The 25,095-nt window shown below is 36.7% G+C and overlaps 1 protein-coding gene across 1 annotated transcript in view; it reads left to right on the plus strand.

Annotated features, from left to right (window-relative positions):
- Positions 1–25,095, plus strand: part of C7 (complement C7) — a 74,369-nt gene that overhangs the window by 19,061 nt on the left and 30,213 nt on the right. Inside the window, exons 2-9 of the mRNA XM_054489647.1 lie at positions 510–565; positions 2,989–3,064; positions 6,279–6,420; positions 8,292–8,439; positions 9,507–9,645; positions 17,333–17,503; positions 19,929–20,172; positions 22,230–22,340. Coding sequence (XP_054345622.1) covers positions 510–565; positions 2,989–3,064; positions 6,279–6,420; positions 8,292–8,439; positions 9,507–9,645; positions 17,333–17,503; positions 19,929–20,172; positions 22,230–22,340 — 1,087 coding nt within the window. The remainder of the gene's footprint in view (positions 1–509; positions 566–2,988; positions 3,065–6,278; positions 6,421–8,291; positions 8,440–9,506; positions 9,646–17,332; positions 17,504–19,928; positions 20,173–22,229; positions 22,341–25,095) is intronic.

Here is a 25,095-nt window from a genome sequence, read left to right on the forward strand (position 1 = left end):
TTTAGCCTTAAAAAGGAAGAAATTCTGTCATTTATGACAACATAGATGGAATTGGAAAACATTATGTTAAGTTAAATAAGCCAGGCACAGGAAGACAAATAGCACGTGTTCTCACTTATATGATGTAAAACAATGGAACTCGTAGAAGCAAAGTAGAATGGTGGTTACAGAGACTGGGGTAATAGGGAAATAAAGGTCAAAGGGTACACAATCTCAGTTAGCAGAAATATATTTTGAATTCTGTTGTACAGTGTGGTGAATATAGTTAAATTGGGGTATCATACATTCCAAAATTGCCAAGAGTAAATTTCAAATTTCTTTGCCACAAAAAATGTTAAATATTTTAGGTGATAGATATGTTAGCTAGCTTGATTAAATTATTTCACGTTGTATTGAGAAATCATAACATCACTTTGTACCCCATAAATTTATACAATTATAAATTGTCAATTTATAGTTATAAAAAGAAATACAAGCTAAAATAATACTTTATTGTTTTTCTTCTCCAGGTGATAAGCTTATTCATTTTGGTGGGATTTATAGGAGAGTCCCAAATTTTTTCAAGGTGAGGACTTTTTGGGTTGTGTGTAAAAATCATTAAATTTAAAAAATGTTTTAGAAATTCTTTAGTCTAATTTTGACATTGCACTTTGAATCTGTGTATCCCTCCAACATATTTTCTCTTTCCATATTTTTATAAAAGACAATGATAATAAAAGTGTGTGTTTTTAATTATTCTTCTTTTACTTAAAGAAGAATAATTCTCTTGTAAAATTATTTTTAAAAATTGAAGACTAAAAGTATAAGTTTTTTGTCTCAGTGCTGTGGTTTTATCTATAATGCAGATAATCACAGTGGACTTATATATCTTAGAGCAATATTTGGTCTTTAAATGTAATCCTTGCAAAGCATCCTCTGGATTTTAAAGGTTGAGAGTTTTTTAAGAAAATAGTCTTACCAGTTCTTGAGGCCTGGAAAAAAGCCAGCATCGTTTATCCAAGGCTTTGTTATGCTCTCACTGTGTCAGATTGACGAGACAGAGATGGGTCAGTTCATTTTATGGAACTATCAGAAAATGTGTCAGGGGCTGTGCTAGGTACTGGGGATACCACAAGGAGCAAGAAGGCACTGGGAGCATGCTGGGTGATTCATATCTTGAGCCAGTTCATTGCAATATGATGTGTTAAGGGCTCTGAGAGAAGCCTGCTCAGGGTGATGTGGAAGCACAGTAGGAAGGTCAAGCAAACTTCCTCTCCTAAGCTTCCATGTTTGGGGAAGCCCTCTGCACTTCCCCAGGACAGAGGCTAGAAAAATAACAGTAAGTTCAGATTGTTCAAGGGTCAAAAGTATTCAGGTATTTTGATCATTGGTACCATACGAAAACCACAGGTTGGCAAGATTGGCCCTGTAAAAGCAGCCGAGGCACACACTACAGAATGAGAGTCATTACTTTCAGAGTAACCTGACCCTCTTAAGACATGGAAGAATCATCTTGACTCAAGATATCGCCCAGCCGAGGAATGTGCTGGGAATCCAGAAATCAGGAATACTAGTTCTTTTATCCTTCATAGAGCATCATTTTATGCAAGGCTTCCTTAGTCTCTTAAAGCTGACTCAGGTAGTCTTTTCCATATGACACGGCCAGAATGTGAGCATTGTATGGGAGTCAACTCTCCATTTTCACATGTACTTTATTTTAGTGGAGCTGTTTAAGCTCAGATTGCCCTCCTTGGTTGTGTGCTTGAAAAGTGGCCTAAATGAACAGGGGATGCATTTAAATAAATTCCTGTCCATTCAGCCTCTGCCAATTTTTAGTTTTCCACTTCTCATGGGGACTTTTTATAGTTTCTTGTCTCTCAGTTAAGTGTTTCTGGATAACTTTTCAACTCATCATTCAGAATCCCTTCAAAGGCCATAAAACCTTCCTCCTTTCAAAGGCCGTAAAACATATTCATATATGTTTTCACCTACCCTCTTAAGTGAAACTCTCCCTTATCTATATTCCCATAACACATTATATTGAATGCATTTCTGTTCTGAAATTCATCAAATGAGATATATTGTACTATGATTATTTGTTTATACATCTGTGTCTCTGTCCTTCCTTCTATCAATAGTCAATGACTTACCTCTTTTTTATTTTTTTGAGATGGAGTCGCCCTCTGTTACCCAGGCTGGAGTGCAGTGGTGCAATCTCAGCTCACTGCAACCTCTGCCTCCCGGGTTCAAGCAATTCTTCTGTCTCAGCCTCCCAAGTAGCCAGGATTATAGGCATGCACCACCATGCCTGGCTAATTTTTGTATTTTTAGTAGAGACGGGGTTTCACCATGATGGCCCTGTTGGTCTTGAACTTCTGACCTCAAGTGATCTGCACGCCTCGGCCTCCCAAAGTGCTGGGATTACAGGCATAAGCAACCATGCCCGGCCAATGACCTACCTCTTTTATTATTTCTACAATTCTAGTGTCTTTAGAACCTGGTACGTAATAGATTTTTTTTTTTTTTTGAGACGGAGCCTCCCTCTGTCGCCCAGGCTAGAGTGCAGTGGTGCAATCTCCAGTAACTGCAGCCTCCATCTCCTGGGTTCCAGTGATTCTCCTGCCTCAGCCTCCCGGGTAGCTGATATTACAGGCACGCACCACCCTGCCTGGCTAATTTTTTTGTATTTTTAGTACAGACGGGGTTTCACCATGCAGGCCAGCCTAGTCTTGAACTCCTGACCTCAGGTGATCTGCCTGCCTCAGCCTCCCAAAGTGCTACGATTATAGGGTTGAGCCACTATGCCAGCATAAGAGATGTTTATTAAGTGTTAATCTCTAAGAAAGTGGGGCTCCCTCCATTTTTATATATTTTAGGATACTTTTAGTGTCTCTTAGGAAAAAATATTTGAGGCAACATTGAACTATTTTTGACTGTTTTCACTGTTCTTTGTGTTCCCTTGCATATCTTTCTACCTGCTTTATGATGGACAATTTGACACTGTGGCAGTGCCTCCTCTCCAGTCAACTGCCAGTGGGACTCCTATACCCCTTGGTCAGAATGCAACGGCTGTACCAAGACTCAGGTAGGACCATGCAAAATTTAGTATTTGATTATTTATTGCAGAAATACTTAGGCATGGCCAAAATGGTATTAACTTTTGAATGTTCATAAATAGTGTCAATGTTTTTTGAAAACTATGTTAGTAATTTTGAGGGGAGAAAAGTATGACTTGTTTAATAATTAATATTGTAATAAAGTAACTTGTAATATTGTAATAAAGTAACTTGAATGTTCATTTTTCTGGATCTTATCTTGGAGCTAGAGATGTATATAGGCTAAAAGTTCAAGGCAATTTACTAACTCTTTAACTATGAGAGAAATAGGAATAACATAGAATGAAATTTTTAGATAATTTAAAATGTTTTATATTCACTGAGTTCAACTTTTCTTCTCATCTCAAACAAATAGCAAAATGGCTGCTTGATTTTATTTCACAAATAGCGAACAACCATGAAAAAAAAATGTTTCAAAATGTCTTAAAGTTTAATTGCTAAGTAATACAAAAACAATGTTGGACTTAATCTGGATATTATAAAAAGCTTCTAAAAATGTTTGTATTCCTTATTATAAAATGTTCATTGGAGAAAATACAGAAAGTTATAAAGAAATAAAGCATTATTCACAATTCTGCCTTTTTCTTTTTTTTTGAGTCGGAGTCTCCCTCTGTCGCCAGGCTGGAGTGCAGTGGCACGATCTCGGCTCACTGTAACCTCCGCCTCCCTGGTTCAAGTGATTCTCCTGCCTCAGCCTCCCAAGTAGCTGGGACTACAGGCATGTGCCACTACACCCAGCATGTGCCACTACACCCAGCTAATTTTTTGTATTTTTAGTAGAGATGGGGTTTCACCATCTTGGCCAGGATGGTCTCAATCTCTTGACCTCGTGATCTGCCCACTTCGGCCTCCCAAAGTGCTGGGAGTACAGGTGTGAGCCACTGCACCTGGCCAATTCTACTATTTAGAAGAAACAAATTGTATAACAGCATTTGGTATTTATTCCCTCAGCTCTGTCTACTTTTTCTCTGTGTGTGCTTATAATTTAAAAAAATGAGATTATCATAGTTTTGTATTCTATTTTAATCTAACATTATACTATCAGCAAAATAATTTATAACAGCAGTATTATATTCCATGATATGAATATAGCCTTCTTGTTTTTCCACTTTTTTATTGTTTGATATTTAAGTTGTTTCCATTTCTGTTATAAAGAAAACTTTAATAAACATTTTTGAATGCAGATATCTGTCCTATTTTCCCATAATTTTCTGAGGATAATCCTAGAAATAAAATGTTTGTCTTAAAGTTTCTGAACATTTCAAGAGTTAAATATTCTAGAAATAGCCCAGTTTGGGTAAAAATATATATTTAAAAATCACTTTTAATTATTAAAATAACAGAATCATACCATAGAAGATAATTATTATTTTGAAGCATCATCATTAAGATCAGGTATTTATTTAGTACCTACATGAGTAGTATTTTCAAAACAAATTACACAAATAGAGAATTTGGTTCTAGCAAGTATAATAAATAACAGCTCTGATTACAGGCAAACAGGTACATGAATAACAAGCAAAGGTCAAAGAAACATCAAACACGTTAAATATTTTTATCATTTAAAAAGAAGAAAGAACACTAAATAGAAGCAGAGAGATAGAGGGTGTTTTTTATACAAGCAATTTTTTTCTTTGAGTGAAGGTCATTATGCAATGGATACATCCTAGATTATAAAAACAAAATTTTCATTCAGAAAGAGACAAGTGAAAATGAGAAAGGGGTTGTAGGGTCAGACTTTGACAAGTGAGAATGAGACCGTGGAGAATGGCTGCCATCAAGGGCTCCCTGGTAATATGGAGAAGAAAAACACTTTCTTATGCAAACAACACCATCTGGGCTCTGGAACTTCACAAAAGGACACTGTTAAGTCACACATGAGCGGCATCTTCATCACTTACAAAGGGACTAAAAATGGTATCAAGAAACCTTACCGAGTTCCATTCCCCGCTCGTATTCCTCTGTGGCTCCTTTGCTTAAACACAATGAAAGGCACCAGAGCCATGCTCGGGCTGGTACGTACCTGCTCAGAGTTCAAATTAAGCTACTGTGACCCCTCATGCCAAGGAATTCCCACTTCTAACCCAATTTAGGATGGATGAATAAGTTCGACATTGATATGTACAGCAACTCTTCCCTGTTGATCTTCACTCAAGGTTTAAATCCTCAGGACGCTCAGTTTTGGTTCCGTTTTGTTTTGTTTTGTTTTTTAATGGAGAAGAGGTGAGTACAGGAAGAGGCCTGGAAGATGCTCACTGATTGCCAGGGGTAGATCTTTGTGTTTAAATTTTCGATACATGTCTTCGTAGTGAATGAGGATTAAATAAAGTTTAGTATGAATTAGTTGTAAGTTTCTCATTTAGTTTGATAATTTCTTCAGTTTTCCTGTATTATTTTCCCTCAAGAAGTTTGTATTTTACATATTCCTTTGTAGATGTAGCTTCACCTTTGGATTACTTAGGCTTCTGTTTTGTAAATTTGACTTCCGTATTCATGTATTTCTCTGTGAATTGTTTTTGCTTGCCTTTCTTCCTGAAGAAGGCTTACAGTTTAGCTGAAAGTAATCGCCATCACTCTTCTGAAGGTTTCCCTAACTCTGCTTCATCTTAACCCCTTTCCCAGTACCTTATCCTCTCTTCAGAAAAAGTCATTTCACTTTCTCTAATGAGCTCTTGGAACACAGATTTGGTAAATATATTAATCATTCTATGCTCTAATCTATTTGCTTATGTGTCTACCCTCTAAGCTTTACTCAGGTTACTTTTTTTTATCTTTCCTTTTCTTTTCTTTTTTTTTTTTTTTGAGACAGTGTCTCACTTTATTGCCCAGGCTGGAGTGCAGTGGCATGATCTCAGCTCACTGCAATCAGGTTACTTTCTTAAAGATTCACTAACATCTGTTGTTTTTTTTTTTTTTTTTTTGCATTTAATCCTGAAAGTCAATATATGCCTGGGATCTCTCTATAAATAATAGCCGAAATGTTGCTTAACTCAAGGACAAGTAGGTCTGTGGATTCATTGATTTTGAGGTTTTATTTCTGTAGAACACCAGAACAATTTTCCAGATGTTGTTTTTCTAATTGTATTACTTTCTCTCAGATTTTATTACTCAGATAAAGGAAACTAGAGATTTCTTTGAAAACAAACAACTAAACAAACAAACCACTGCCTGCTTTGTGTTTAGACTCGCAGGCGGTCAGTTGCTGTGTATGGGCAGTATGGGGGCCAACCTTGTGTTGGAAATGCTTTTGAAACACAGTCCTGTGAACCTACAAGAGGATGTCCAACAGAGGAGGGATGTGGAGAGCGTTTCAGGTGCTTTTCAGGTAATTTGTTTTCCATAGGCTCAGCATGCAGATTGTAAATTCAAATGTTATTTGGTGAACTTGCTCATTATATATTTGTTAAATTTTACTGAATTTATATTGGCCTAAAGTTAATTCCACCAAATATCATCGGGATTTTTGTTGGTATGTTAATCACACACTCAGCTATCATTTTTTTCAAATGCAAGGGGATGCATCTGGTAATAAACATAGGAATGCTCTTTGTCCCTTTGAATGGAACTCTGGTTACTGACAGACCCAAATAGTTCTTGACAGTGTATTTTGAGTAAAGATGCAGAGTGAGTCTTGTACATATATTGAGATTAGACGAAAGCAATGTTACTGCCTAAATTATTATATCTACAAGAAAAGCAACCCTAATGAGCTGATTAAGGAGCAATACAGTTCTCTCCTATGCATGGGGTGATTGAAACATAGTTTTGGCATTGAGTATTATTTGACCAATACTCTATGTGGCATTTATGCAGTCAGATTAATGTAACAACATTTAGTAAACACTTATGATTCTTGTTTCAAATAGTGTTGAAAATTGTATACACAAGTGAAACACATGCCTCTTCTCTCACAAATATTAAAGTTTTATGGGCAGAATAGTACATAAATAATCCCTGTGTTAGAAGTGCTCCTCAGTGATACTTGTCGAATGCTTATTTTACTTTCAAAATCCAAATTAGATAACAACTCCTTCAGGAAGCCTGCCCTAAATCCCCAACTGATAGAAGTAGTTAACCAATCACTTCCATATGTTCCTTATGCATATTGTACCATCTGTCATTTGGATTATTCGTTGGCCTGAACGTCTCTCTTGGTGAACTGTGAACTCCTTGAAGACATGAATTATATTTCTTACATGTTGGCTTCTGGAGTCCCTGGTACATAATACGTTCTCAACAAATGTTTGCTGCATTGGATTGAGTGGCAGTATAGCAGGGTACATGTCCTATAAGGACAGCTGTGCACCAAACATCCTATGAGGACATAGAGGAAGAACATGCATCAGAGCCTGTGAGGCAGCGATGGCTTTCAAGAGGAGATAATGTTTAATTTGATTCTTGAAGGACAAGTAAGAGATAGGTAAAGAAAACCCTTCTAGGCAGAGATAACTAACTAAGTGCAAGATCATTGGAGATGACAGAAGGCTTGGCCTTTTATTCATGCAGGTAGTCTGGTATGACTAGGGTATAAGAAGCTAGTAGGAGAATGGCTGGAGATGATGCTGGGGAGATAGGCAGGAACCAGATCATCTGGTACTCTCCAGTGCTTCGTTGGTACTCTAGATTTATGGCTATCATAACAATTATGATCTATGTCTTTGTAGTATTTCCTATTAGATTGTAAAGTATATGAAAAGCTGGCAAAGGCCATTTTTATTCATATTTGTATCCCAGCCCCTATTGTGCTACAGAAATGTTGAATTTTAACCTTTTGATAAAATTGTCCAGCTCTTAAAGCTTACAAATTTAAATTACCAAAAAAAAGCTCAACTTTGTCATCTTAGAATGACAGAAAAAAGTGAAAGTTGAAGGGCAGGAAGTCAGTCTATTTTCCCAGTAGTTGGAATTATATAATTTAGACAAGTTGCTTGATGATTATGGGTGAGATCCTGAAATTCTGAATTCAGATCCTATTTTCAGTTTTGTGTCTAATTGAGTTAAGAAGCATTTCCATGTGCCACAAAATGGAGACAAAATACTCACTAGTCCTTTTGCAGACACTCTGAGGATTTATCTCCCATTTACATCGGCGTATCAGTGCAGTGTCGCAGGTGGCAGGAAAACCCTTTTTGGTCCTGGGTAGTGTTTCCCCTCTTCCCTCTTTTACATTTGCACGTGGATTTTTCTTGTGTTCAGGTCAATGCATTAGCAAATCGTTGGTTTGCAATGGGGATTCTGACTGTGATGAAGACAGTGCTGATGAAGACAGATGTGAGGACTCAGAAAGGAGACCTTCCTGTGATATTGATAAACCTCCTCCTAACATAGAACTTACTGGAAATGGGTAAGGTGCTGGGTAGCCTCCTAAGTACATCAGTGAATTGTAGTTTTAAATTTTATTTTATTTTATGGTTTGGTAAGTCTAAGAACAAGTCTCGTAATAGGCAAGAATCTTCATTGGCTCAGAGCTCTTTGCCACATCCTGAGACAGTATTTTTGTTCACACATGTATACCTGTAACACATGTGGTGAGATGCAGAGTGACCCCTTGTCCTGGGATGGTCCTAGTTTTAGCACTGAAATTCTAATTCCAAGAAACCCCTCAGGCCCAGGGAAACCTGGACAGTTGGTCACTTCATGGGGGTTGGAAGGGAGGGAGAGGGAGAGAAAAAAGACTAATTCAATAATGTGGGGCTATTCAAGAGAACGAAGAGACAACAGAATGAGAACAGGATGAGAAGAGAGACAGAAGCAAGTGTGTTGTAATATCCAGGCTGAACAGCAATTGTCTAAACTAGCCAAGAAACTTCGTTTCCAAGTGAAGGTTGGAAAATACTGTGTTTACCTTATCAAAGAGAATTCTGAAGAATTTTTAAGGGTCATATGACTTGTTAAGGTTTCAAGACCTAAAAATAACCTATTTTAGAGTGAAAGAAGTAATTTTTCTGAAATATTTTAAAATTTATTAACAGAGAAATAGGGTAAAATTATTTGAAAGAGTACACCATTCAGCATGCTAAGAGGCAATTAGTTAAAATTTATTATAGAGAGCTCTCTTTCCTCAAGAGTAACCTTAATTGTATTGGTTTTATCTACAGATTCAATTCAAAACCAGCTGTTGCCATAGATACAAAAGAGCCATGTGTTTCCCAAATATGTTCTTAGACGGAAAGAATGTTGGATTTTCCAAGCCATTAGTTTTAGCGATTATACCAAGCAGGGGAAGCTGGATAATGTATGGTGTGCATTAGGATGCTGTGCTCTTCATTTGAGCTCTCTCAAAGAAATGTTTAACTGTAATGCATTTTAAGAATTTCTAGAGTTCTCTAATAAATTTTTTTCCCACCAAGTGCTATTTCTGGTTTTTAATGGCTTTTTATTTCCTCCTTCTCTTCCTCCTCCTTTTAACAGTTACAATGAACTCACTGGCCAGTTTAGGAACAGAGTCATCAATACCAAAAGTTTTGGTGGTCAATGTAGAAAGGTGTTTAGTGGGGATGGAAAACGTTTCTACAGGCTGAGTGGAAATGTCCTCTCCTATACATTCCAGGTACTTACGATGTTATTGATTTCTAATCTGGAATTGTCAGACAGCATTATTTATATGATATTGACTTTTAGGTATTTGTTGAGAATTTACTTATGGCCTAACGTGTGGTCAATTTTTATAAATGTTTTATGTTGACTTAAAAAGTATACACAGTGTTTTTGCTTTGGGGTACAGGGCAATGATACTTTTAACATGTGTCATTCAAGCTGACATATCCTTATACCTCATTTGCAACTTCATGTTCTATATGGGCCCAAGACCTTATTGTCTGTGCCAGTACAGGCATTAAAACTTAAGGCCCTGTCCATGACTGATAATGATAGTCTCCTGACACTGCTACAGTGTCAGCTCACTTAAAATGCTTTTATTTTAAAATAGTGAACTATTTCATATATACAAAAGAGTGTGGATAACATGTATGTGTAATTTGAAGAAAACTGCCCTTATATGCTCACCATATGCCTTAAGAAATAGAATATCGCCAGTGACTTAAAGGCTCCTCTATGCCCCTCTCTGATCACATCCCTCACACTCCTCAGGCAACCACTATCTTATATTTTGTATTAATTATCCTTGTTTTTTCTATAAATGCTTGTTCTTTATATGTCTTTGTCCCTAAATATAAATTTGTGATTTAATTTTGCCTATTTTTCCATTTGTATAAATAGAATCATATCTACTCTTCTGTTACTTTTTTCACTAAAAGTTATGGATTTGAGATTTACTCATGCTGCGGCAGGTGGCATTTTTATTGGTGTTTCCAATTTTTTCTTATGAAAATGCCTTGAACATTCTTGTGCCTGAGTCCCATACAAATGAACTAGAGCTTCTCCAGGGCATACACCTGGAACTCAAATTGCTACCTCACAGGATATGTATGTACTAAATTTTACTAGGTAAAGTATCCAAAATGGCTTGATCATTTCATACCCCAGCAGTGGGGATGAGTGGCCTCCACTTCACATTCTTGCCAACATTCATATTGCTTAACTTTTTAATTTTGCTTATGATCTCAGATTTCCTCTGGCTCCAGGCTTCTGTTTCTCAAAAGCTATTTCTGTCATGCACACCTAAACTCACCTATGAGTAGGTTTTGATCAATGCAAAACGTACTCATGCAAAACAGTTACGGCTTTAGGAAACTTTATGGAAGATTTAGAAGGAAGATAGAGGAGAGATTTTCTGTTGCAGTAATGCAAACATGTTGAAGCAATAGCAGTTGGCATCTTCTATCTTAAAACATTCTTCCACAGCCTCAACACAATGAAATTTCTGGTCTCATCAGGTGTTAGCTTCTTTCTTGATCTTGTCTTTCAAGATCCCCTCTCTCACTCCTTTTCCTCCCTTTGTCCCCAAACTCCAAAAATGTCTAATTCAGCTTTTAATATTGATTACTTCTAAATTTGTAAACCCAAACTACTGAAATGTTCAGACAAAGGGGCCTTTTGCTTACCTGAATTAACCTTCTCCAGAAAGCAGCTTTGATTACAAATAGCAAACATACCATCTTCCAATTTACCATAGAATAAGTTAGTTGCATTTAAGAGTTATTGAGTAATATAAATGAGAAGTAAAACAGATCTGAAAAATAATTGTAGCTACCAGTTTTTGAATACCTACTGTGGCATCTACACTATTTTAGGTGATTAGCATAGGTTTAATTCTCACAGCAGCTTTGGAAAGTAAGCAATATTTTACTATTTTATATATGTAGAAATTGAGGCTCAAGAGGACTTCAGCTGACATACTCAAAGTCACCAAATTAAAAAGTAGTAGAGCTTAGATCTGGTCTGTGAGATTTCACAGCCTTTTATTTTTCCATTATATTTTACTCTCCCCATGTGTTTCATTTAATTTGTTTTTCAATTCTAAATTCAACATGGCGAATAACATGTATTACAATTTAACCTTTGGCCAGAAAGGAGAATGTAAGATAGGCATATACAGATAATTTTTTTCTCTCTCTATACCTTAGAGAATGTGTTTCTAATTCTTTCATAATTATAATGTGGAGACTTACATGTATATTTTTGAAAGGGTCAAATTTAGAAAGTTACAGAGCAGAGAAAATAATAAGAAAGAGCGTTTCTGACTTCGTTGGAAGGTAGACAGGCAGGAAGTCTGCATTTCTGAAGAAGAGGGATAATTTATTAACAACGTGATCCTGACATTCATTTTCCACAGCAGGGCTTGGTCTTTAGATTGACATCTGAAATGCCTTCCCCATCACCGAATGTGAAGGTGTTTGTCAGAGTAGAGGGAAATTATAGCCTGCTATAGAATGAGGAACAGAGATGTTTTGAGGAGCCAGTCTGAGGGAAGTGAAGTGGAAGCAACAGGCAGTGAGTCAGCCATGCAAATGCTAAACCCAGGTGTGGACGCAGAGGTGGTGAATGTCCTCCATGGTTCAAATAAATTCATCTCGGGCCCACTGGGTATTCAGCTTTCTTTGAAGTGGAAAGTGACTTTTGGCTTATTGGAACATAAATATTAGTAATAAACATAAAACAGAATTGGCCAGTCTCTCTTATAATCCCTGTTTCGGTTTCTAGCATCATGGTTTATCCAGGGCAAACCCAATTTCTTGTCGAGTAAGCTACTTAACTTTGATGCTGTGCACAGTCTCTGTCTACTTATACTTTTTATACGACAAGGAAGGCATTTGTGGCTTGGGAAGGTGCCCCTCTGCCTTGTTCAGCCTGAGAGATGGCAGAGGACTATTGTGTTTATTCTCAGTGTGTGATGAATTGCAGAAGGGAATGAATTATGATCAAGGTGGAAAAACTTCATGGCTTCTTCTGTGTTTGGTCTTGAATATACTTCATTATATATTTTGAAGAGAAATCCTAAATGCATATCAAATGAAAAACAAAAACAAATTCTAAAGGCAATTTTAATGAATGCTACATTATCTAAGCCTTTGCTTCCTCTGTTGGTATGAGGACTAGATACCTGAGATTTCTAAATCTACCTTGTTAGCTAGGAATAATTTAAATGATGGTTAAAAATATCTCACATATAAGAACCCTTTATATACTAAGCACTGTTCCAAGAGCTTTACATGGATCTATTTTCCTTATAATAACCTAAGGAGGTAGGTACTGGCATCTCATTTTACAAATGAGAAAACAGAGGCAAAAAAGCTAAATAGCTTATCCACAGCATAGAAGATGACAAAGGTGGGATTTGAACTTTAGAAGTCTGGCTCCAAACCCCGTCGTAGCAGACACTATACTTACAAGCATTTTATATAGTATATATGTATGTATATACAGTGAATATCTCTATATCCATATGTATATCGTGTCTCATTCTATATGTGGGTGGGAGTGGGAAAGAGAGAGAAAATGGAAAAACAAGAGTGCAAGAGGAACACTTCTTTTTTTTTTTTTTTTTTTTGAGAGGGAGTCTCATTCACCCATTTGCCCAGGCTGGAGTGCAGTCGTGTGATCTTGGCTCACTGCAACCTCTGCCTCTTGTGTTCAAGTGATTCTCATGCCTCAGCCTTCCGAGTAGCTGGGACTACAGGCGTGTACCACCATGCCTGGCTAATTTTTGTATTTTTAGTAGATACAGGGTTTCACCACGTCGGTCAGGCTGGTCTCGAACTCCTGTCCTCAAGTGATCCACCCGTCTCGGCCTCCCAAAGTGCTGGGATTACAAGCGTGAGCCACTGACCCTGGCCTGAGGAGCACTTTTGAATAACTGAATGAAGTTCAAGCTGGCTGGATTATAGAGTGAAGTGTGAACAGTTGTAAGAAATGAGGTTATGAGTGATTGGGAAAGTAAATAAAAAAGACTTTTTTTCTGGTTAGTTAAGGAGTTTGGATTATAAAAAGAGTCGTTAGAGAGTTTAAGAAGGGTTGCTACTCTTATGAACGGTGGAGAATAGATTGGAGGGTGGCCAACTGGGGGAAAGAATCTTGGTTAGAAAACTGTTGTAATAATCCCTGAGGGACGTAATAGTGGCCTGAGAAAACTTGGTGAGCGGCTGAATGCGGGGTATGATGGAGAGCAAGCAGTCTGGGATATGAATGGGTTTCTGACTTGGACCATTGGCCAGATGAAAATACAACCCTCTGAGATGGGCAAAGACCCATTTGCAGGGAGAAGACAAATCCAGTTTAGGTATCTGAAGTATGTCCAAGTGCTCAGGAGAAAGTGTTTGAGCTGGAAATATACATTTGGTGATTATTAGTATAGGAATGGTAATTGAAGCCACAGAGTAGAGAACACTGTTCCTCTTGGAATTAGCATAAAGGAGTAATAGAAGGAGATGCGTAAAGGAGTCTTAGAAGGAACAGCCAGAGAGAAAAAAAGAAAACTAGAAAGCCAAGAGAAGAGAATATTTCCAGTAGGAGAGAGTGGTCAACAGTGCCGAATGATGTTGAGAGAAGTGTTCACTGTCTGGTGAAATAAGGAAGGTGCCGGCAGCATTGCTGGAAGTCAGACCATTGTAGGCGGAAGAGTGAAAAGGAGGTGAGGAATTTAAGATAATTAATTATAGTCGACTCATTTAAGATGGTGAGATGGGAAAGTAGGAAAGAAGGAATATATAGTAACAGGTAAAGCCTTTCTTATTTTAGTTGGTTGTGTTAGAACATGTATGTTTTGATAGAAAGGAGCCAGTAGAGCAAGAAAAATGGAAGCTGTAGGAGAGGGAACAATCAATCCATCTAATCCACCCTTTGAAGAGGTCAGAGAGAACGCAACACAGAGAAGAGAGAGAAAATTTGTCCTAAGACAAGGGGAGGGACACCTATGGAGAAAAAGAAGGAAAGAAAAGTTAATAAGTTTGTAGATTTGTTAGCTAGCAGTTTAAGAAGTCTCTGAAGATGGGAGTTTTTGTAAAGAAAGAGGTAAGATCATCTTCTGAGAGTGAAGGAAGTGGCTGTAGAATCGAGGAATTGAATTTTGAAAAATTTTCAAAACTTTGCAGAATTTAAAAATAGGTACTGTAGAGAATGGGAGAAGGAGAGAACTGACTAGAGAAATAAAGTATTGTTGGATGGCTTTGAGGATTCTACTGAAGTTGAAAAGCACGAATGGATTTGTAGTGGCATCAGTCTGTACAGTTGTGCGATTTTCTTTCTTTCTTTTTTTTTTTTTTTGAGACAGAGTCTTGCTATGTCACCAGGCTGAAGTGCAGTGGTGCGATCTCGGCTCCCTGCAACCTCTGCCTCCTGGGTTCAAGCGATTCTCCTGCTTCAGCCTCCCGAGTAGCTGGGATTACAGGCACGTACCACCATGCCCAGCTAATTTTTGTATTTTTAGTAGAGATGGGGTTTCATCATATTGGCCAGGATGGTTTGCATCTCCTGACCTTGTGACCCGCCCGCCTCGGCCTCCCAAAGTGCTGGGATTACAGGCATGAGCCGCTGCGCCCAGCCAGTTGTGCGATTTTCTGGAGTAGTGCTAAGCGGCCTGGCCTAGCAAGCCCGGGCTGGGTTTTTTGCCAGGAAAACATGATAGCAGGTCACCTAGGCAAGGAAGTTAAATCCGTTGGCAAGAGAATGGTTGAAGTCATGAGCCAAGAAGCCTCAACTGAAACAGGAAGGAAGTGAAAAAACTGAAAGTATTGATAGGGAGAAAGAGGGAGAATAAGTGGAAGAACATGTTTCTGTAATGTTAAATAATAGATGTGGCAATAATAAAATGAGAGTTAAAAGAATAAGAGATGTTAGAATATAGGATGGTTGAATTTGGGATTTCAGAGGAAGAATCAGTCTTGGAGAATCCAGGATCTAAGCTGGAAGAAGGAAGGTATTAATTAAAGAAAATTTAATAAGACCACACCACTTTGAGAAAGATATTCCTGCAGCTATGTGTAGGTAGATAGGAGTGAGAAGATGCTGAACTAAAGCAGCTGAGAGGCTTATTTGTATTTGAATTGTGGATATAAAGACAGGGGGAAATAGGCTAATTTTTTTTTTTTGCATTGAAAGGGATGTGTATAACTTTTCTTTCTCCAAAGAGATAATAAACTAAATATTTTTTAAATCAATAATATATATGTATGTGTATATATGTATATACATATGTGTGTGTGTGTATATATATACACATATGTATATATATGTATATATGTATATATACGTATATGTATATATACATATATACATATATATACATATATACTATATATACATATATACATATACACACACACACACACACACACACACATATATATTGTCCCAACCCAAGCTGAATTTTTGCATCTGACTTTTAAACAAACCAATTTCATAATGTAATGGAAATAATGCTCTAATAAAAGATTTGCTTAAATCCATCTTCTTATTTTTCTTATCTTTTTAGCATGCATATCTAATACTCAATGGGGATAGTGATAACAGTCATATTGTATTTTCTGGCATTTTGGTATATTTCTTTCTTGTATTTTTTGACTGGGCATATACTTGCATGATTGTAGTTAATAGCATTTTCACACTTATACCTGTCTTCTTATTTAATGTGACAACATGAATATTTTGCTTTCACAAGCATCATTTAGTATGACTGTGTAATATTGTCATTTTCTTTCCTTTTAGTTTTCAAAAAAGTATATGATTTCCATCAGTTCAATTTTCTCTGTCCTTATGCTTGGATCTCAAACGCAGATGTGTATGTATATATAATAAAAACACAAATGCTTGTGGAAGGAGAATTCCCAATTTGAATATTTATATAGAACAAACACAGTGAGAGGGAGTCTTCTTGCCTGATTTGTTTTATTCCCACAGGGACTGACATTTTTAGCAAATTAGTTGTCTATAATTTTAACAAATCAAGAGGTTTTTACATGAAGAGTCAGATTTATCCCTTGGAAAAAATCAGACAATTTGTCAATACCAGAACCTGTAGTTATATCTAGTGACTGTCTAGTGGATTTGAGTGTTGTGTGTCCCTTTTAGACAGGGTATGTGTTCACTTTTTCATCACCATGCTGTCCACTGGAGGTTTCCAACATTGATATTACTTGCCAGTTCCCTGTGGGCATTTCATTTTGACACTTGATCTAAAGTAAAATAAAGGATAAATGAATGATTGTCTCTTCAATAAAAGCTGAAGCTGCCACTCCTCATTTAGCTACATGTGACTAACCTATTGTCTACTTTAAAATTCTTTTGGGGTGACCCTTTCTTCTATCTAGCAAAGAAAAAAATGCAATTTTAGCATTTATCCAAGTGAAACAGAATTAGAAAATTCAATCCACTATTGGATCACATAGAACATTCCAAAAGAAAGTCCAAAAGAGCTAATTGTTTCATATCACCTATTTGCATCTCTGTTCCCCTTTATTAGATGAAAAATCAAGAACCAAGTTCTTTCTAGTTCTCTGTCAGTGTAGCTTTTGTTAATTTGCTCACTTCTGGGCCAAATGCTGACATTAAAGGAACATAGAAGTTGTTTGTACCTAAATGCATTTTGTGAATCACTTGGGATTGCCATTGTTGGTACCATGTGTCCTGCTTAATAAAAAATAATCATAGAATGAACTCTTTCCTTATAATCATACAGGCCTGGTCTTAATGAGAGTCACAGTTGCTTTGTGCCAATGAAGAGCTTTTCTCTTTGGGAAGATTGCATGAAGAAAGTATGCATGATAAAAGATCCATGACAAAAGTATCTTGGGTATCTCCAAGCATTAATTTAGTCATAGCAAAATTTTTCATTTTCTTTGTAGGTGAAAATAAATAATGATTTTAATTATGAATTTTACAATAGTACTTGGTCTTATGTAAAACATACGTCAACAGAACATACATCATCTAGTCGGAAGCGCTCCTTTTTTAGATCTTCATCATCTTCTTCACGCAGTTATACTTCACATACCAATGAAATCCATAAAGGAAAGGTTAGTATAAAATATCAGTTAACTTTTCCATGTTTTACTCTTTTTAAGTATTGCTCATATTAATAAACTTGTATTTATCAAAAGGATCAGCTTTCATATTAAAATTAGTAATAGTAATAGTATTTCCTTTAAGAGTCAATGCAATGTCTTTCTCTAAAAGGTACAATATTGTCTCATTAAATCTCTTTGATAATATATTTATTTATAGCGGCCAGGCACAGTGGTTCAAGCCTATAATCCCAGGACTTTGGGAGGCCAAGGTGAGTGGATTTCTTGAGCTTGAGCTCAGGAATTTGGGACCAGCTTGGGCAACATAGCAAGACCCTGTCTCTATAAAAATACAAAAATTAGCTGAGCATGGTTGTGCATGCCTGTAGTCCCAGCTACTTAGGAGGCTGAGGTGGAAGGATCACTTGAGCCTTGGAAGGAGGGGATGCAGTGAGCCATTATCACGTCACTGCACTTCAGCCTGGGCAACAGAGACCCTGTCTCAAAAAAAAATACATATATATATATGTATATTTAGTTATAGTTTTAAACTTCTCATTAAAAATATTTGCTTTTATTTGAAGATGTTTACAAAGCCCTTATAACCTTGAAATCTTCTATTTTAAATGATTTTAAATTTCTTGAATTTGTGATTACTGGTGATACTATTTTAAGTGTCATATACAATTTTAAAAAATCTAATTAATGCTTATATATGCTTCTTAAATGCAAATGCTAGAGGCTTTTTAGAAGGTGCATGAAGAAAAAATACTTTAAAAACACTTTATTACTTTTGAGATACCAACATTTTTATCTAAGGAAGTTAAAAGATTTATTTTTAAATACTTCATTGTTTTGAAATACGAAAACTTTCCTCTTGAGAAACCTGAACAGTAGAGATGGATTGTACTAATTGATATACAGTTATGGCTGAATAATTTTTTTAGGCTAATTATTATTCACAATCTGCACATTTTATCACATTCTTAAAGTTAGTAACTTGATTAATAAATCACTTAGGAAAATATAAGGAATATTGATTTTATTTGTTTTATGACTAACAAACTGACTATGGAGATATGAGTTGTAAAAACATTTATTGTCTCCACATTATATATATATATATATTTTTGGTGGATTTTTATTTATTGTTGTTGTAATTTTATTGACTAAAATCCATGCTAAGAGTTCCCATTTTACAGTTTTTCCTAGTTTGTGTCCTTATGCAGAGAAATTTTTTTTTTGTTTTTTGTTTTTTAACTAATTAATTAATTAATTTATTATTATTATACTTTAGGTTTTATGGTACATGTGCGCAATGGTCTCCACATTATATTGTTCACATAGTGGGGATTTGGCAAAGGTAGACCTGTGTTCTGTCTTGGATGTCATTAGAAGATGCTTAGGAAGTGTTTAAAAGACCTCATTATAAAGTAGCTTCACCTACAAATACCCTAGCATGGGAGATAAATGATACCTACAAGTCATTGTCAAGATATGGACCATAGGGACACATTATTTTATATACTTATATTTATCAGTTGATGGATTAATTCTCTTTTTCTAGTTGAAGATGGCATAGCAACTTGGTCTTGGGGTTTTGGAGTTTATATAAGAAATTATCATATAATTTCTTCACCTGTAATCTCAGCACTTTGGGAGGCTGAGGCAAGCAGACCACTTGAGGTCAGAAGTTCAAGACCAGCCTGGCCAACATAATGTAACCCTACCTCTACTAAAAATACAAAAATTATGCGGGCATGGTGGCGCATGCCTGTAATCCCAGCTACTCAAGTGGCTGAGGCAGGACAAAGCTGAATTTTCCTGAATTAATCCTGAACCCTGAATTAATGCTTTGTTGATTTCATATTGAGAGAAGGGTCCTCACTATCTGTCCAGATGTGGGAGGGGATGGTGGCTTAACATAGCATTACTCAGATTTTTTTTTTTTTTTGATATGGGTTCTCACTCTGTTACCCAGGCTGGAGTGCAGTGGTGTGATCACGGCTCACTTCAATCACTGCCTCCTGGGTTCAAGTGATTCTTCTACCTCAGCCACTTGAGTAGCTGGGATTACAGGCATGTACCACCATGGCAGGATAATTTTTGTATTTTTAGTAGAGACAGGGTTTCATCATGTTGGCCAGGCTGGTCTCAAGTGCTCTGCCTGCCTCAGCCTCCCAAAGTGCTGAGATTATAGGAGTGAGCCACTTTGCCTGGCCATTACTCAGGTATTATTACTATTTGAGACTTCAAATATTCCTGATTGCATCCAGTAAGTGGGCCCATAGGAGTGCTCATCATACGTCTAAAATAAAAATTCATGTAGTCTTGGTTGATTGGAGATGAGAATTGATGAAGGTATTGAACAGAGAACTATTTCCATTGCCTTTTTATCTTCCACCGAAAATCCTTGTACTCTTTCTTCTTTCCATAGAGTTACCAACTGCTAGTTGTTGAGAACACTGTTGAAGTGGCTCAGTTCATTAATAACAATCCAGAATTTTTACAACTTGCTGAGCCATTCTGGAAGGAGCTTTCCCACCTCCCCTCTCTGTATGACTACAGTGCCTACCGAAGATTAATCGACCAGTACGGGACACATTATCTGCAATCTGGGTCGTTAGGAGGAGAATACAGAGTTCTATTTTATGTGGACTCAGAAAAATTAAAACAAAATGGTACAGTATTAAAAAATTTGCTATCTAAAAGCATTTCTGGGATTTTAATGGGGAAATAACATGTAGTTAATGTAAGATTTTGAGCTTTAAAATTTGACAAACAGGGATTTAAATTGCAAAGGAATCCAAAATTGCAAGAATTTATTATTCTCTACTTAAAATCTTATATGGTTTAAGAAAAGCCTATCTACTCTTTTGCATAGTACCTTGAGCTAAGTCATTATCATTATTGGCTATCTCTAGAAGGTATTGGCTGGGTTTTTAGAATGCTTTTTAAACTTTCCACTTTCTCAAGAAACACTAAACAGCATTTCTCAAGAAAAACTAAATGAGGAATTTAGTAATATTTCAGAAATCAAAATGTTTAAATAAGTATTTCATTTACCTTTGTTTTTTACCCTCACATTCTTTTAAAAAAAATCCGCTCTGAATATCATAAGTTTGTGTACTACTTAATACTTGTAACAATAGCTTCAATTGATAGGATACCTTCCTCATGACAAGTGAGTTACATGTATTAGTAATAATCCTTACTACTACCCAATGAGATGGGCATTATAATCTCTGTCCCACAGTGAGAAATAGAGACTCAGTGCTATTATGAGACTTACTCAAGGCCATGAAGATTGCAAGGAGGGTATTTAAGGCTGGGTCTAACTGGCCTCAAAGTCAGTTTAGCTTATTCCTTATGCTATGTCACTGCTAAAATTGCCTGATTTTGGTTAGAATCAGGACATGCCCCTGAATTAATGCTTTGTTGATTTCATATTGAGAGAAGGATCCTCACTATCTGTCTAGATATGGGCAGGGATGGTGGTGGCTTAACATCCACTCCTCCTCTTCAGAGACTAGCCTTGGCTTACTAATGTTCCAAGTCAAACCTTTTTTTTTCCTAACTTTGTCTTTTAGCTGATGCCCACATTTCCGTCTTTATTCCAAATCCCCTCTTCAAGGTCTTTCTCTTCAGAAAAGATTCTGTTACAACCTTGGAGAAGAATAAGATATCTTACATAAGATTCAGAGGAAGTCTTTTAGCTTTTTAAATGGGTAAACTATAATATTTTTTCATTTCCATTGAGCTATTTTTTTTGAAGATCTCTACCACATAAAATTTAACTAGAATTTGATCTTTTCAAATCTTATAGGTTGGAAATGAGTGCACAAGTACAGGTTTTTGTAGCAAAGACAAGGACACTATTTCTTTGGAGAATTAATCCAGCAAGTAGTTTGATCTAAATTCAGTTTTACTTCTTTTTATTGCACTTAAAAGAAATGGAGAGGATTAAAAAAATTCCAAGCTGGTAAAATTATATTTTTCGGTAAAAATTTTACTCTTGAGCAGTTTATGTTTTTCCTAAAATTTTTATTTAAATATAATCATAACCTCTGGGATATAGTGTATGCCCCAAATAATTGTTCTTTAAGAAACATTAAGGTTATTGTAATATAGTTAGTAAAATGAGAAAATATATTTGCACATTTTAGTATTTTCTATCCTACTTTCAAAAAATGCATTGGCAAAAAAAAAAAAAAAACCTCCCCTTGATAATGAGTAGAAATGATCACATTCTAAGGGTATAAGTCATGGGAAGGAGATGTTGGAAGTCACAGATGTTAAAGATGGAGAGATTGAACCAGCACAACTTGAATTTTAGGAGTTAATTCCTGTGGAAACAGAAGCCAGCTTTGGGAGCCTTAAGTAGATTTGCTGGAAGAAGCTGTCATGCTCCTACTTTTATTGATTTATCTTATGCCTAAGAAGCTGACCGTAAATGGGTGAAAGATATCACTTTTTGGGGTGTTCAGTTTCTACTCCCTGCACCTTTTTATGTAGAAATCCCTTCTGCCTCCCCTCTGAAGCTGATAGAAGGAAAATAACAAAAGTCAATTTTTTCTGATCTTTGACTCTTCTAGAGCACTTGAAAATGTTCATATCATGTCACTCTTGATTAGATGGCCATAGTAGCAGCAAACAACCTCTTATCCCTACTCTCATATCTGAAGATCTTCAAGGAATGCAGAAATTAAACATGTCTCTTTTACATTTTTTCCCCCAGGTTTTACTTCAGTCGAAGAAAAGAAATGTAAATCCTCAGGTTGGCATTTTGTCGTTAAATTTTCAAGTCATGGATGCAAGGAACTGGAAAACGCTTTAAAAGCTGCTTCAGGTAAATGAAAAAAGAGCAATTTGCATTGCAAGCTTAACTTCTTTTTTTTTTTGACTTTTAAGTTCAGGGGTACACGTGAAGTTATGTAGGTAAACTTGTGTCATGGGGCTTTGTTGTACAGATTATTTTATCACCCAGATATTAAGCCTAGTACCCACTAGTTATTTTTTCCTGGTCTTCTCCCTCCTCCCACTCTCCACTCTCCAAAAGGCCCCAGTGTGTGTTGTTCCCCTGTCTATTTCCATGTATTCTCATCATTTAGCTCCTGCATATATGTGAAAACACTCAATGTTTAGTTTTCTTTTCTTGCTTTAGTTTGCTAAGAATAATGGCTTCCAGCTCCTTCCATGTCCCTGCAAAGGACGTGACCTTATTCTTTTTTTATGGCTCCATAGTATTCTATGGTGTATATGCACCACACTTTCTTTATCCAGTCTATCATTGATGGGCATTTAGGCTGATTCCATGTCTTCGCTATTGTGAATAATTACAAGCCTAACCTCTACTCCATTCTTCTATTGTTAATTCTTGATCTCCAAAGGCTTTTGAGGCTTTATCAGGTGTTCTACTTTGTGTTTTAAAAAATCTATTTGGTAATTTTTGTCTCTGCTCTCTCTTTCATGTGTCATGGTAGTGAGACATCACACAGGATAGGGAGTTCACCAGGTTATCTCCTCTGTATTATAAATATGTTATCAGTGTGCAGCACTTTTCTCCCTTATGATGATTGGCAAACAAGCCTAGACAAGTGGCAATATCAAGAGATGGTTCAGTTTCACTTGCTGACATGGCTACTCCGTGGAGGTCAGGTTTTTGGTGCATGCTGGTTGGCAGTGGAGATGGGGGGAAGGTGGTATGCTAGTCTTTGGGTGATTGAAGAAGGACTGAAAGGGTAAACTGATCTAGACTATGAAGGTACCATGTTAAGGAGTTTGGATTTCATTCTGATGGCTATTGGTTTCCATTAAAAGATTTAATACATGGAGTGATGAGATAAAAGATTAACTAAGTAAAGTTGTAGAGAATAAAGAAGAATGGAGAAGGAAACATTTGGCAGAATTAAAAAACAAGAGATGGAAAGTAAAGGAGGAGTGAGGTCAACAGAGTGAAGATAAGGACCAAAAAATGTTCACTGGATTTGGTGATTAAGACTTAGTTGCTGCTTTTGAGAAGTGTCTGTTCATGTCTTTTGTCCATTTTTAATGGGGTTATTTATTTTTTACTTAAGTTGTTTAAGTTCCTTATAGATTCTGAATATTAGACTTTTATCAGATGCATAGTTTGCAAATATTTTTTCCCATTTTGTGGGTTGTCTGTTACACATTGATAGTTTCCTTTGTTGTGCAGAAGCAGGAACAGGAAACCTAATACTGCATGTTCTTACTTTTAAGTGGGAGTTAAACATTGGGTACTTACGGACATAAAAATGGCAACAATAGTCACTGGGGACTGCTAGAGAGGGGAGGAAGGGAGGAATCAAGGGTTGAAAAACTGACTATTGGGTACTTACGCTCACTACCTGGGTGTTGGGATCAATCATACTCCAAAACTCAGTATCACATAATCCACCCAGGTAACAAACCTGAACATATACCCCATGAATCTAGAATAAAGGTTGAAGAGAAAGTTGCTTTTAAAGGAAGAGATTCCATAGTATGGCAGGGATGGAAGTGAGACTGCAATGCATTGTGTGAGGCCATAGACTGAGCAGTATCAGAGCTTAAATCCTCTTGGGGTAATGGCAAAGGTGGACACTGACCCATGTGTCATGGTTCTCAGTGAAGAAGCAGGGATTCCTGGGATATTGGTAGATGAGTGCAAGAAGGAGGAAGATGAGTAGTAAAACCAGGTTTATGTACTCATTCACTTGCTTCATTCATCAACTATTTATGGAGTCTGTGGTATGTGGCAGGAATTGTTTTAGACACTCAAAATATAGCCATGAATATGCCAGAGAAAGTGCTTGTCTTTGTGAAGTTGACATGTCAGAGGAGGAAAAGTTTTTGAATGAAGTGGAAAAAGAATGATCTGAACATAGAAATGGAAGTGAGAGCTTTGAGAAGATGTTGACATCAGTCCTCAGCTGGGCTGGCAGTTGGAAGCTGCTTACCAATTTTATTTTATTTCACATTTAACAAACACAGGGCACCTACTATGTGCCAGCACAATTTTAAGTGATGTGTAAAAATTAACCAGTGTACTCCTCCTACCTACGTGTTAAGTATTATTCATATTCACATTTTAAAGACAGGGACACTGAGGCCCAGAAATGTTGCCCAAGATTATAGTTAATAAGAATTAGATATGAAATGCAAATGCATAAAATCTGGCTTAACAGTCTGGGGTCTTGACTGTTGCATTGGGCTGCCTTTTCTAGGGGAAAAGAGTTAGCTGGAACAGAGAGCTCACTGGGGTATGGAAAGGGAGGCTAAAGCCTTAAAAAAACATCATAATGGTAGAATCTGTAATTCTTTTTATATATTTATTATTATTATTATTTTTATTATACTTTAAGTTCTAGGGTACATGTGCACAATGTGCAGGTTTGTTACATATGTATACTTGTGCCATGGTGGTGTGCTGCACCCATTAACTCGTCATTTACATTAGATATGTCTCCTAATGCTATCCCTCCCCCCTCTCCCCACCCCACTACAGGCCCCAGTGTGTGATGTTCCCCTTCCTGTGTCCAAGTGTTCTCATTGTTCAATTCCCACCTATGAGTGAGAACATGCGGTGTTTGGTTTTTTGTCCT

Source organism: Pongo pygmaeus, chromosome 4, assembly GCF_028885625.2.
Source record: "Pongo pygmaeus isolate AG05252 chromosome 4, NHGRI_mPonPyg2-v2.0_pri, whole genome shotgun sequence".
Classification (NCBI taxonomy): domain Eukaryota; kingdom Metazoa; phylum Chordata; class Mammalia; order Primates; family Hominidae; genus Pongo; species Pongo pygmaeus.